The 14,906-nt window shown below is 37.8% G+C and overlaps 1 protein-coding gene and 1 pseudogene across 1 annotated transcript; both read left to right on the top strand.

Moving 5' to 3' along the window:
* Positions 1-952: 952 nt before the first annotated feature.
* Positions 953-3,282, top strand: LOC110628044 (transcription factor bHLH18). The gene is made up of 5 exons (XM_021774490.2): positions 953-1,026; positions 1,329-1,420; positions 1,526-2,128; positions 2,206-2,577; positions 2,669-3,282. Exons 2-5 carry the CDS (start codon positions 1,385-1,387, stop codon positions 2,741-2,743), a joined length of 1,086 nt encoding a protein of 361 aa, XP_021630182.1. The 5' UTR covers positions 953-1,026; positions 1,329-1,384; the 3' UTR covers positions 2,744-3,282.
* A 1,871-nt stretch (positions 3,283-5,153) lies between these two features.
* Positions 5,154-7,454, top strand: LOC110627631 (annotated as a pseudogene).
* The last annotated feature ends 7,452 nt before the right edge of the window (positions 7,455-14,906 follow it).

Here is a 14,906-nt window from a genome sequence, read left to right as displayed (position 1 = left end):
TAATTTAATATAAAAAATATATTTTACAATAATATTTATAAATTTTTTTTATATATTTTTATTTAAAAATTTAAATTTAAATATTCTTTAAAAATATTAAATTTTTTAAATGAAAATTATTAATGAAAAATATTTTTTATATAAATTATTAATTAAAATATATAAAATTAAATGGATTCAAATTTTATTCGGATAATAATAATTGGGTTTGGGACGGATTCGAATAGTTTAAATTAATTTTTAATCAGATTCAAAACGGATTTGAATGTTACTAATATAAATCGAATTCAGATTTAAGCAGTTTAATTTTCGTGAATATCCTACTCCATTACATCCCTAATTCTAATTAGCAATTATTAGAATATTTTGAATTTAATTGAAATTGAAATTAATTTTTTTAACTATATTCAAAGTAATTTATAAAACTAGTTTTTTAAGCACGTATCAAATGCTATAAGTAATAATTATTTAGGATTGATGGTTACACCTCACCTGATTTTTTTTTTGAAAAAAAATAAATTTATATATTATTAGAGGATGTCTAATTAAGAAAGTAATTGAAAATAAATTTATATGATGGTAATCCCAACGCCAAAAATAATTCATTAAATGCATTTGAAAATTACCAAACAAAGGCACTGAAAGAAGCTTCACATCAAAAGGCCACATTTTCAATTAGGACAATAAGACAAATGCAATAATTTTAGGTTTAAGAGAGTTTTAGGGTTGGCAGACTTGGACAAGAAATATAATCTTTGTTTTCTAATTCTTGTGGATTCGAAATCTCAAGAAATATCAAGTTGGTCATTTTTTAAGATGAAGAATCATCCATGGCTCCACACTTCACGTCAACTGCCAGCCTCCATTTCAATAGTTGCAGAGGATAACGACAAAGTTTTCACACGTGGGTAGGACAGGAACTCATAGTTTCATACCGTACACAATTATAAGACCTAGGGCCTGTGTCTTCTTTTAGGGCGATTGTGGAAACAAAAGCTTAGTTGCAGTTGCTGTTCCAATAACAGGGTAAGCTTAGTTTCAACTCTCTTTTCTCTTCTATTTAACAGCAAGAGCTATGGAGCTTTTTGATGTTGTCATCTTCTCTAATGTCTTTGCCTTTGCTAAAACATTAATGGATAATTAGATTTTTTTTTAACAAACCCTTGAACTATTCACAACTTCGTTGTCCATCTGAAGTTTACAGGATCTTTTGTTGTTAGTTAATCTAGCAAAGTCTGATCTTTTGTTTGAAATGTTCGGATACTAGATTGTCTTTTTATTTTCCCAAGTTCTTGGAACCATAATTAGGGTTTTCTTTGTGGTATTAGGGCTTGATTCATCTGAACCATTGTTGAAGAAGCCTTCGAGCATATACTCTGCCCTAATGGATATAGCATCCGCTAGATGGTTTACCGAGCAGGTATCCATGGAACACGATCCTTTGTCAAGCTTCAACTTTTTAGAAATGATCATGGATCTTTATAAAAATTTGTATTTTCTGACGATAATTGCTGATTATTCACAGGATTTGGATGATTACAACTTGATCCATGAATACCATATCAAGTCTCTTGCAGATCAATTGACCACACAAAACATGGCAACTGCACCGGAAGAAAACCTCCGGCGATCTTTCCCTTCTGAGAGCTGCTCCTCCTATCCTCCTTTAAGCAGTTCCTCCATTGAAACTTGTCAAACCGGCTCTGAGAGACCCAGTAAACTGCATAAGACCAGCAGCTTCAACTCGAGCATGATTACAACCGAGCACCCATCCCCAAAGCCTTCTACAACTCAAGTCCTTTGTTTCGAGTCCTCATTAATCTCAGCACCTGCGAATTCTCAGCAGTGTTTCATGAATCTGAACTCCGCTACTACTTTTAAGCCTAAGGAAGAGGCTGCATCTCCAAGAAATTTGCGTTTCCAACCTTTGATTTCGAAGGTCGCCCCCTTTGAGAGCCAAAATTATGAAATGAAAGCCAGCCAAGGAGCTTCTAATAATAAGAAGCCTTACTCGATAAGCAGAACTCCTTCACATGCTCAAGAACACATTCTGGCTGAGAGAAAGCGGAGAGAAAAGCTTAGCCAGCGTTTCATTGCTCTTTCAGCCATTGTTCCAGGCCTGAAGAAGGTGCTTCATTCTTCTTATTTGTCTTCTTCAGATACAGTATTATTGAAAGATTCCTAATGTTTTTCTCATACTGACAGATGGACAAAGCTTCTGTTCTTGGAGATGCTATCAGTTATGTGAAACAACTGCAAGAACGAGTGAAAGTACTCGAGGAACAGACCAAGACGAGAACTGTGGAATCAGTCGTTCTGGTGAAGAAGTCTCAGCTCTCTGCTGACGATGACTCTTCTTCAAGTGAGGAGAATTCAGATGGTAGCTCAGATTCAGCACTTCCAGCGATCGAAGCAAGGGTTTCAGATAAGGACGTATTGATTCGAATCCACTGCGATAAACAACGTGGAGTTGTTCCAAAAATACTGAATGACGTAGAGAATCTAAACCTATCTATCATCAACAGCAGTGTCTTGCCCTTTGGTGATTCCACCCTTGATATTACCATTGTAGCTCAGGTAACTTAACTTAAATGTTATGGACGAAATTTTTTCAAATTAATCATGATTTGGTTGAGTACCCATCTGATCGTTCTCCATAATTATGCAGATGGAAGCTGAATTCTCCAAGGCAGCGAAGGATCTGGTGAAAAACCTAAGAGTGGCTTTTTTGAAGTTAACGTAGACGAAGTTCAGTTTATGCATTTCTTGTCTGTACATCCATAATCAAAATTATTTTGCTAAAGCAAAAACTTTAGTTACTTCTTCTTCTTGTAACACTTCAAAGAAAGACATAAGACTGGAAATCTCAACTCTTCTCTTGCCGTGAGGTTTCATGTTCTGTGGATTTTCTTTTCCTTGTTTCCGTGGTTTAATTACTTATTAATCATGTTTTTTTACCCAGAAGCCGTAGAAAGAATCACCACGGCCATAGATTGTTAGGGTTTTTGAACGGCTAATGTATGTCCCCTTATTTCTTTGGAGCTTTTTTCTTACGAAGTGCATTTGAAAAATGTATTTTGATAGAAAGGGTGGGTAAATTTTCATTTCTCCAATAGGATTGCTAGCATAGAAAAGCCACAATTGAAGTGATAGATAAAAAATAGATATGAGATTTTCACAATCTCATAGATATGAGATTTTTTTTCCCCAACTTTTCCATTATCATTAAGAAGGGAGATTGAATTACATTTAATGCAATTTAAAAGAAAAATTGTCAGATCATCCTTTGTCAATCTCATTATCTCTGTGCAGTATGCTTAATTTATATATGGGTATATGTATATTGCTGGCTAGCTAACTTCATGTACACTCAGCACGAAAGTGATCGATGCACGTGTCTTATTATTATTATTTTTTCCAAACATAATATATATATTGTAGCCCCAACGAGGCAAAAGAGATTGAACAAAGAGAAGTTGTCAGTTTATCACTTAGATTTATGGCAGCTCATCTGCTTTAGCAAATAGCAACTGCATGTGCTTCATACCATTTCCTATATATATGAATCAATGGATTAATTACATGACAACTGGAATTTATTTTTTGTTTAGTTTTTGTAGGAGTTAGCTAAAGTTAATCTAAATTATTTTTAAATTTATTTTTTATTTAATTTAAATTATTTAATGATTTTAAACTAGGTATTATATATATAACTTTTATATATCGCATGTGGGATTCCACAGTTTTTAGTTTAGTTATTGGCAGCTTGATAAAGAAGGTTGTAAACATTATTTATATGCTTTATTGATGGTTATGTCTATGTATACAATAGTTTCCTTTAAAGGAAAACATGGCTCTCTCTCTTTAGAGAGTTGAGTTGTGTGGTGGTTCTTGTGAGAGGGAGAGTCTCTTTCCTTGCGTCTCTATCCAAAATTCCTACCCAAATGTGGGTCTGGCTAAAGTTGTTTTGCTTTGTTTGATTTGGTTGTGTTAAAAGCATGTTGAATTTTGAAGAGGAAGTTTTTTTTATCCTATTTTGATTTTTTCGAATGTGTTTGCAAGTTTGTTTTTCTGAGTTTGCAAGTTAGAAGACTTTTGTTTTTGCCCTTTCTTGTGCTGGTGAAAGGTGATTAGGTGGTGGTTGAAAAGTCTTGCATCGCATAGCGCACTATCATCATCACTATATCGAGTAATCTTTTAGCGAGCCTTTTCATTTTTGACCCATAAGGAGATCGTCAACGGTGTTATGATTCCTATCCATAGTGACACTATTCCTATCCATGGTGACACTTCTCCTTTCTTTTTCTCTTTATAGAGTCGATGGTCAAGACCTCCAATAGAACCGGTGATGCACGCAGTCGATTAAACATGCATTTTTCTCCTGAGTTTTGGAATATTGACTTGTTTAGTTGTTAATGTTGTCTTCTCTTTGTTTTTTGGTGTGTTTGATAGTCCTCTGGACTATTGTTAGAAGGAGAAGTATATTTTGCCTCCATAACTCCACCTTGCAAGACGGTCGGTGCTCAAAAAGTCCTATAGCCAAGGGGAGTAATTTTCAACCGAGTTACTGATGAGTCAAGTGGTTGGATCGAGTCTTATCAACTTCTTGTTCTTTCAAAGCCTTAAAGACCTTTTAATCATATATTTTTATTTAGGCCATAGGCCTTGTGATGTTGCTAGTAGGCTTGTAATCTTTGTTTCTATATAAATGAATACCCAATATTTTTTAGGAAAAAAAAAAAACAGTGCTGTCTTTTTTGTAGAGCTGATTCTTAAAGCTTAGAAATGTATTTTGATCCTCGAAAGAAGGGAAATTTGTGATTATTCTCTTAGTTCTAATGGGATTTTTATGGTCAAATTAAATCATTAGTCTTTTTTTTTTTTTTATTAGCTTATTATCATTCTTCTTAGTATGATGTAGCTTCTAGCTCTTCTATCCTCCTCGGCTCTTAAAGTAATTAAGAGTAATCTTGAAGATAATTTAATTTGTTTTATAACGTATTAATTTGATCACTATTAAATTAAATTAAATATTTATATATTAAATTTGTAAAATTATTATATATATCTTAATTAATTTTATATAAATTTTGATATAAAATATTAAATCTAAAGGATATTAAACTCATTCTCAAGCTTATGTTACTCGTTCGGCTTGGACCATGAAGAAAAACAAAAAATCCTTCATGGATCCATTTTACTCGTTCGTCGCTGCATGAGTATCGGATGTTAACGTTGATCCCATTTCCACGAAAATAATTACACTCCAATCAAGAAGTTGTACTCTTGTTGTAGTGAAGGTTTTGATCACTAGAAAGGAGAGAATCAATTAACAGAAAGAACGGATGAAAAAGGAGGCGATAGTGGCGGCGGTGACAGCCGTCGGAACAGTGGCAGGGGTAATAGCATCTATGATGGAGTACAAGAGAAGAAAAGGGAAACAGAAGGAAATACAGAGGATTCTACGTAAATTTGCGGGAGAATGCGCCACGCCAGTTCCCAAGCTCTGGGAGGTAGCTAATGCATTAGTGTCTGAGATGGAAACATCATTAATATCTTCGCAAGAACCTAGCACTTTGAAAATGCTCGTATCCTCTGTTACTTCACTGCCCAGCGGGTGAGGCGAGCTCATAACTTATTAATCTAAGAGTTTTACCATTGTTTTTTTGCTTAAATTTTGTTTGTTTGGCGGTAGGAAGGGATGAGAAAGGGCTATACTAGGGATTGAATATCCGAGGAACCAATTTCTTGATTTTGTGTGCGAGACTTGGGGGGAAGGATGAGCAAATTTCTGATCTGCACAGGGAACAGATTTCTATACCCTCCAGTGTATTGATTGGTACCTCTCAGGTATGCTAGAGTTTAGCTCGGCCGAAAATGGGCAATGCAGACTCTTATTGGGCCTAGCAAGCTACAATATGCAATGCCAAGTAATGGAAAGACAGCCCGTAGTTTAGCTAGGCAAGCAATACCATGTCAATTGAAAGTTATGTTTCATGATAGTTTGTGGGCATCAGATAAAATCTTAATTAGAGGTTCAGGTGCACTATTTTTTAAAGTAATTCCTCCAATTCAGAGGCTGAAAACCATGCTGCTAATTGGTTGAGCTTGTTTCTTGTAGTTGAACAAGTAGTCTGATGAATTTTCTGTTGTGGAAATTTACATAGAATTCTTGATTAGGAGTTATTTGATTATATTGCTGTGGAGGTAGCCAAATTTGTTACAACACATCCAGCTGATGATGGTGAAGCAACCGCAAGACGAAAGAAACTAGGAGTCACTGTGTCATATCCAGTAGACCAAATTGCAGCCACCTCTGGCTCGGCTATTAAATGGAAAAATTTCTCAGTTGATGACACAGTTGAGTTTGCTAATTATCTTTCAATTTCTCAGCGGATAAATACATAATATATCATATGGAATAATGGAAATTATCAAAATTTTAATTATATTAAATGGGTTTTGATTACATAAGCTTGAACACCATGAGATTGGTGGAAGTATATTTGTCTTCTCTTTGCCTGAAATCCCATAATCATATCAGGTTGGAAAAGCATTATTGAATGATATGAATCAAGCTCTACAGAGTATACAATTATGCAAGTCCAATCTGAATGCTGCTCAATCTTAAAGCTGTCTTAAACAGTTTAGGATGAATTGGCTTAGTTTAACAAAATTTGGATATGTGAATAGGTCACCTGATATGGCTGCAATGCATCAAGATACATCAGAGGATCATCAAGTAGTTGCCGAAAAGCTGAAGGAAATTTTCGGGGTAACGTTCCTCGCTAATTTTTTTTCCTCCTGCTATGTATATATATATGTGAAACCAAGTACAAACATGAAGTAGTTTCCATTTATCACATCAAGATGTAAATTTTTTTTTTTATCATTTCTAGATTACTGATTCTACTCCAATGGCGAGAAAGGTTGTTGCGGAGGTTTGTGACATAGTGGCGGAACGTGGAGCCCGTCTTGCTGGAGCTGGCATTGTGGGGATCATAAAGAAGCTTGGAAGAGTGGAAAATAAAAGTATAGTAAATGTAGAAGGACTTTATGAGCATTATCAAGTCTTTAGAAATTATCTCCATAGCAGCCTCTGGGAGATGCTTGGGAATGATCAATCAGACAATGTAATACTAGAGCACTCTCATGGTGGTTCTGGAGCAGGAGCTCTCTTTCTTGCTTCCTGCCAAACACACACTCCTGATTCCTAATGAGTAAACTGATTTAGAGGATACCTTTCATTTATTTATTTTAGAGCTTTGCTAGTGCAGTATTTCCTTCAATTTTCACCTGGAATTTGATTTTCTTGGCTGTTCTGTTCTCGGGTATTTCACATTTCTTGGTGATGATCAATGAAATTTGTAGTTTAGTAAAGAATTACCTGGACCTGGTCCACAGGGATTCAAGATATATGTGTATTCACAGTATATTATGTCCATCGAACAATTTCCCTTGTAGTTTAACGGGACATAAGCTGGTCCAACCACCAACTCACCCACAGAAGCAAACAAAGATGTGGAGTTGTAAAGGCAAAGCTGAGGTGCAAAACGTAAAAAATAATGCTGTATTACAAGTTTACAACTCCTGGAAATGGACATAACAGTGTCATTGCTGAAGCTGAGGACCACCTCCACTAGTTGACAAAAAGACTGTTTCATGCAAGATAATGTGAAAAGGACCAGAGCTATAAGGTTAAAAACATGAGAAAATGCTAGACATTGTCTTCTTCTCTGTCAAAGCAAATCTAACCTTGCAACAAAAAAAAAAAAATCAATAATTTACTCCCTTTCTTTTTACCTCTGAAAAACTCTCCTATACTATTAATTCAGAAAGTGAACCCAATCAAGAAAATTAATATAAAATGAAGTTGCAAACTCTGTTAATCATCAGAATTAGTATAAAATTTGTTTTGCACCCTTCTCGATATATCCAAAAGGATCAGAAATGATTATTTATTTAGTGAAAACAGCTTCTTTCAGTCTAATGAGACAGAAAAATCTGGCAAGGCCACAGTCTTCTGTCTAACGGAAAGGATAAGGCCTTGGTCCCATCTGTTCAAGGACCACCACTATCATCTCCTACTGCATCACAGATAAACTACATTATAGTAAAACCTCATACATATATATATATATATTAATTTTCTAGAAACTGAGCCCAATACTATATGACAGAAAACAGCAACTCTTTCAGAGTAGCAAGTAGTTATCATGCTTGTGTATTGTTATCTGAAAACTGGTAATTTGCAACAGCGCAGTTTTGTTTTTATTTGCCAGCTAAATGCTTCAGATAAGATTAGGCTGCTAATAAACAATTAATTCCCATCACCCTGCATTACGTTTTCACATAAACTACATTATACCCATTTCTTTATAAGCCTACTAGATTATTATAAAATATTATCGATTTCCTAAATATTATAGTTTATTAAAATCTTAAATAGTTATACCTCATTGATAACACTTTTCTCGCAAACCCGCTACTTTATTATAAACGCTATATAACACCACGGGCAAATAAGACCACCATGAATTCTGATTTTGACATTTTAAAGAAAACTTACCAAGCTTTAAAAGCTTCACCACCGTCCCCATTCTCCTCCGCTGGTGATTAGAGCGAGCTTCATGTTGGAATTGGTAGTGATGGTTCTATTTTGCGAGAAACAACAATGAATCTTCAAAGTTGGAGATGATTACTAGGGTTTGGGTTTTATGAATACCACAAGGAAATGGGTTTGATTTGAGTTGTGGAGGCAATATGGGAATTTTGAGCAGGTGTTACAAAAAAGGATTTTTTTTTTCTATGGAACGTAAAATATTTCATTAGGCGGAAGAGTTATGAAGGCCTAAACAACAACATACAAGACTACTAATGTTGGCTTGGTAGAAAGAGGAGTCTACATTAGAGGCAAGGACTATTCTCTATGAAGCTGGGGCAGCCTCGTTGCTCTCACTGGCCGCTATTGAAGAGTCACATTTGAATCCTTTTGTGTCAAAATTATTTTAAAATAGATGGACAGACATTATAGTTTGATGCAAGTATTTGCAAGGGTTAAATAATTTAATTTTAAAATAAATGAATCAAATTATAATAAGTGATAAAATTGAAGGATGAAATAGTAATTTCTTTAATTATAGGATTAGGATATTGATGTTATATAATATCCGTCCAAAGAAAGGTATGAGTTGTCACTACAAAACAAGGGACACGTGACAGAAATCTGATAAGGGGGAAATGCGATCTCGCCTGAAGAGAAGGAGACCCGAACATTTTAACGCCCAAATCACTATCATGACTCGTTCATTCCCCCAATAGACCAAGTCTTGGCATAAAGTTACTATTATTAGGCACAATTTCATCTCGCCTGAGATCGCAGGATTACCAACTTATTAGCTGGTGATTCCCCTTATCGAGTAGATGGCCACATCATCGCCGAATTCTTAGGAAATGCTATGTTTATTTCCATCTACCTGCAGTATAAAAGGAATGCAATCATAGAGACAAAGGTACGCTATCTTTAATACCATTAAAACTCCGAGTCATCTATTATATTCTCTTTATTCTTCGAGGTACAGACTTGAACATCAGAGTAGCTGCTGTGGACACCCACCACCTCATATTTTCTGTCTTGTAGGTTCTAGTCATCCACAGCATGGTATCAATCCAGCCACATCATTAATCTAATCTTAGTAATATCATTTTACTCCGTTGTCGAAAAGTCCATCAAACCCTCTTTTGGATCACGACCGGTTCCCTATCATTTTTTCTTACTTGAAAGGCCGGAAGCCTTACAACTGCTGACAATCTCTACTAGCGAGGGAGCCATCGTTTCCTCTATCTCAGATAACCAGGAGAACACGCCTCCAATGATCAACGAAGCAGACCTTAATAATTTAAACAACAAGTAGATACTCCAGTATATCCAGAAGTAGCCGGCTACTCTCGGACAGTATAAGGCTGGGGAAGAGGCATTTAAGATGGACCCTGGAAGAAGGGATGAAATCTCTGTAAACACTTCAAGGGCTTAGACGAAAGCAGGCAAATTGCGGCATAAAAGTAACTCTAAATCTGAAGACGAACCAGATGAGACTCCAAAGGTGGTAGATTGGAAGCTAGTATGTGCCGTACAAAGATACCAAAAAGAACAGGAAGAGGATTTCAGTTTAGATGGGATTTCACCTCTTTTGAAAGAAATACTAACGAAAACTTTTTCTGCTAAGTTCAAGTTGCCCAGTTTAGACAAGTATGATGGAACGGTAGACCTCCAAAGTCATCTAACCATTTTTAGGACGACCATGCAACTTCAAGATGTAAATGATATTGTGTTATGCCGAGTGTTCCTGTCAACACTCATGAATTTTGCTCAGAAATGGTTTGAACACTGAAGTCCAGGTCTAATCCAAAACTTTATACAGTTTGCTATGATATTCAAATCTAGATTTATCACTTGCACACTTTCCAAAAAGCTTTTTTCGACCTGCAAAAGATTTTCCAGAAAGAGAGCGAGTCTTTAAGGAGTTTTATTTCCCGTTTCAATACTGAAGTCATACAGGTGGAAGAATTGAATTATGAGATAGCATGTGAGGCGTTAAAGAAAGGAACCTGTAACATCAAGTTCATGGATTCCTTAATCAAAAACCCGACCGCAATATACCAACAGCTGATAGATAAGGTCCAGAAGTATATCAGGTTGGATGATGAAATTCAGACACTAAAAGAAGACAAGAAGGCAAGTCAAAAGCTAAGTCAAAAGTCCGAGAAACAAGCCTATGAAGGGGATCATAGGAGCTACCCCATCTCACGAAAGAAGAATGAACAGAGTAAGTATAAGAATTACACCCTGCTAAGTGACTCATGAACTTGTATCTTGATATGTATTAGGAAAAATGATAAAGGAATCATGTGACCGCCCAAGCTCAATCTCCAAAAGGCAGAAAAATGGGACAAGACCAAGTATTGTCGTTTCTATGAAGATCATGACCACACAACGGAAGAATATCGACAATTAAAGGACAAGATCGAGAGACTTATAAGGGATGACACCCTCCAAACATTCATGAGAAAAGGAAAAGAAAGGCAAAAGTCTGAGTCTAAGAAAATAACTTCCGAGACAACTCCTGATAGAGAACCCGTAGGAGTCATATATTGTAACAGCCCGAAAATCCGGACCGCTACCGGCGCTAGGATCCAGATCGGCATAAGGCCGCCGGGAACCGTAGCAAGCCTGACTTAACCTGTAATCCTGTTTAATCCCATACATGATCAACAATATTCATAAACCTGTAAACATTTTTATATAACAACCAAGCTCAACCTGTACATAAACATAAACATAACATAAACCTCCACCGGAGCCCTCATCAAAATGCTCCAATGGGGTATCTCATCATACATAAGCTTGGCTGAAACATAACCTCATATCTCATACCATAAAGACCATGTACATACAGGTGGGATTAACAATCTGTATTGGTCAAGCACAACTCTATCCTCAATATTCAAATTACATAACATAACTTAAAACACCTTTACATTACATCATAATACAATTGTCATGTCCACAATCTAACTATTACATAAGCATAACTTCCATGCTCTGGCTAACCTCCTGATCTACCCTGTACCTGCACATCTGTGGTTAGGGGAGGGGGGTGAGCTATAAAGCCCAGTGAGCAGAATAGAGAAAACATATATTAAATATTTCATGCTTCCATGAAATGCAACACATCACAAACATATCACATAAGGATGGTATTGTCACCTATAGTCCTCAACATAGTCCAATCGTGCCAGGGGCGTAGAATGGGCCTCACTGGTCTTTCTCTTACATACATAACATAACATAACATTCCAATATGCCAGGGGCGTAGAATGGGCCTCACTGGTCTTTCTCTTAACATAGTCCAGGGGCGTAGAATGGGCCTCACTGGCAATCCATACCGTATCATCATCATATCATACCATAGGAGGACTAGAGGATCATCCAATAGCCAATCCGCATCCACATCATATTATGCAATGCAACATATTCGTGAATACTAATGCAAACAACCTAAAATATCACATGGCATATATGATGCATGAACATGCTCCAAAAAGTTATATTTCATTTATTTAAAAACTTAAGGTTTATTCCACTCACCTCTTGCTGAAGCTCTACAGACTCTGAAGCAGCTATCTCACTGCTGAGGTCCTCTGTTCCTCGGGTCCGAACCTACACAGGTGGACTCCAATGAGGGACCAAACATACATAAACATAACTCTAATAAACTCCCCAAAAACCCCCTAAAACATCAGGAAAACATCACATAGAAATATGCATGAAATGGCTGAACAGGGCACTTTCGGCGGCACCTTCGGCGGCCGAAAGTCCCAGACAGAGACGAAAGTCTCTTTTCGGGGGCAACTTCGGCAGCCGAATGCTGCCTCCACAAAGGGGGTTCGGCGGCCGAAACTCCCTTCGGCTGCCGAACCTGGTTTCTGCCAAAGGGCAGAAACTTGGTTCAAACGAACCTCTTGCTTCCCAAAACCTCTAATCATGCATAATCTTGCTCTACAACATGCATACTTCACATACATTACACCTAGGGGTCTCAAACTATCATATACCCCAACTACAACACTTCAAACACACACAATCAACACACATTGTCCAAAATATCAAGATTAACCCATAACTCAACATATAACCTAACATGCATTTCTACCCATAGATCTTGCATAAAACCTATTTAAAACACATAAGGAGCTTAAGATCGGCTCTTACCTCTTGAAGATCGAGAGGGAGACGACCTAAACTTGGAGATCCACGAAAATGAGCTCCTGAGTTCCCAAAGCTCCAAAACTTGGTTTAAATGCTCAAAACTTGCAATGTGAGTTTAAAACTCAAGAAAAATGGAAGAGATTTGGAGGAAGAACACAAGATTTGCAAAGGGAAGGTCGGAAGCTTGCTGTGGCTGAAAATGGGAGAAAACCTCGCCCATTTCGGCTAAGGGTCCCTTTTATAGTGGCTGGCCAGGCCACGTTCGGGGGCCGAATGTGCCTCCGCATCCATGCAATGTTCGGCGGCCGAACTTGACTTTCGGCGGCCGAACCTGGACTTCCCTAACTCATGCTTTCGGGGGCCTAACGTGCCTCCAAAACGCATGCATGTTCGGCGGCCGAACTTGGCTTTCGGCGGCCGAACCTGGGTTTTCCTCCAAAGACTTTTCATGCAAAAACTCATTTTATTTAATACTTAAAAATCATAAAACACATTAAAACATTTTTATAAAACATGATTCTACCCTTCTAGAGGTCTCCGACATCCGAGATTCCACCGGACAGTAGGAATTCCGATACCGGAGTCTAGCCGGGTATTACATATATATAATAACAAAAGAACCTGGCGAGGCATAGACAGGTTACAAACTTAATTACTGGGAAGGTAGGGAACTTTATAAGTCTTGGAAAAACATTTGCCCATGAGGATCGTGCATCTAAAATATTAATTTCAGTGCTATCCACATTTTGACAACTATTTAGTTTTACCTTTGTATGTAAATAGAGGATATTCTTTTAATAATAAAGCCACTCCTCGGTGAAAAGGAGCAACAATCCACCAAAAGTGTTGATCACATGAATCAAGGCCACAAGGCAAGTCTTGCCAGGCTAGGTCACAAGGCGATTCCTGCCAGACCATTCGGGTATTGGTCCTATGAATCAAGGCCATAAGGCAGTCTTCGCTAGGCCAGGTCACAAGGCGGCACCCGCTAGACCACTCAGACATTGATCCCATAAATTAAGGCCATAAGGAAGACTTTGCCAAGCTAGGTCACGAGGCGTATCCCACCAGACCACTCGGGCGTTAGTTCCATGAATCAAGACTACAAGGCAAGTCTTCATCAGGCCAGGACACAAAGCATTTTTTGCTAGACCACCCAAGCGTTGGTTCCATGAATCAAGGTCATAACGCAGTCTTCGCCAGGCCAGGTCACAAGGCGAATCTCGTCGGACCATTCAGACATTGGTCCTATGAATTAAGGCCACAACGCAAGTCTTCGCCAGGCCAAGTCACAAGGCCGTTCCAGCCAGACCACCTAGGCATTGGTCCTATGAATCAAGGCCACAAGGCAAGTCTTCACCATGCCAGGTCACAAGGTGGTTCTCGCCAGACCATCCGAGCGTTGGTCCAATGAATCAAAGTCATAAGGCAGTCTTTGTAATACCCGGCTAAACTCTGATATCGGAATTCCTACCGTCCGGTGGAATCTCGGATGTCGGAAACCTCTAGAAGGGGTAAAACCATGTTTTCATAAAATGTTTTAATGTATTTTATGGTTTTAAGCAAGAAAGAAATTAAGTTTTGAATGAAAATAGTCTTGAGAGGAAGACTTAGGTTCGGCCGCCGAACATGCATGCACTTCGGGAGTGCTTTAGGCCCCCGAAGGCATAAGTGAGGGAAGTCCAGGTTCGGCCGTTGAACCTTATGTTCGGCCGCCGAACATGGCATGCATGCAGAGGCACGTTAGGCCCCCGAAAGTGGCCTGGCCAGCCACCTATAAAAGGGTCCCCTTGTCCGAACGAGCGAGCTTTTCTCCCCATCTTCAGCCAAGGTGAGTTCTCTGCTGTCCCTCGCCGATTTTGAGTCTCTTCCTACAAATCTTTCATGATTTTTATGAGTTTTCACTTTGTTTTGAAGATTTTTAAGCATTAAAGCAAGTTTTGAGGCTTGGAAGACTCAGGAGCTCTTTTTCTTGGTTCTCCAAGTTTAGGTCGTCTCTCTCTCGATCTTCAAGAGGTAAGAGCCGATCTTGAGCTTATAGTATGTTTTAAACAAGTTTTAAGTTGTTTCATGGGGTAGAAATGCATGTTTAGGTTAGTTGAGCTTTGTTAGGTTTTATGTGATTATATGGGCAATG

This window comes from Manihot esculenta, chromosome 12 (genome assembly GCF_001659605.2).
Source record: "Manihot esculenta cultivar AM560-2 chromosome 12, M.esculenta_v8, whole genome shotgun sequence".
NCBI lineage: Eukaryota > Viridiplantae > Streptophyta > Magnoliopsida > Malpighiales > Euphorbiaceae > Manihot > Manihot esculenta.
The sequence above is the reverse complement of the archived record's forward strand: the minus strand, read 5'-3'. Positions and strand labels throughout refer to the sequence as shown.

Bases quoted from the DNA above. Each gene is read 5' to 3' on its own strand.
- LOC110628044 (XM_021774490.2), top strand. From the start codon at position 1,385: ATGGATATAGCATCCGCTAGATGGTTTACCGAGCAG. The intron at 1,421-1,525 runs GTATCCATGGAA...GATTATTCACAG, and splicing joins CTAGATGGTTTACCGAGCAG to GATTTGGATGATTACAACTT. The intron at 2,129-2,205 runs GTGCTTCATTCT...TCATACTGACAG, and splicing joins TTGTTCCAGGCCTGAAGAAG to ATGGACAAAGCTTCTGTTCT.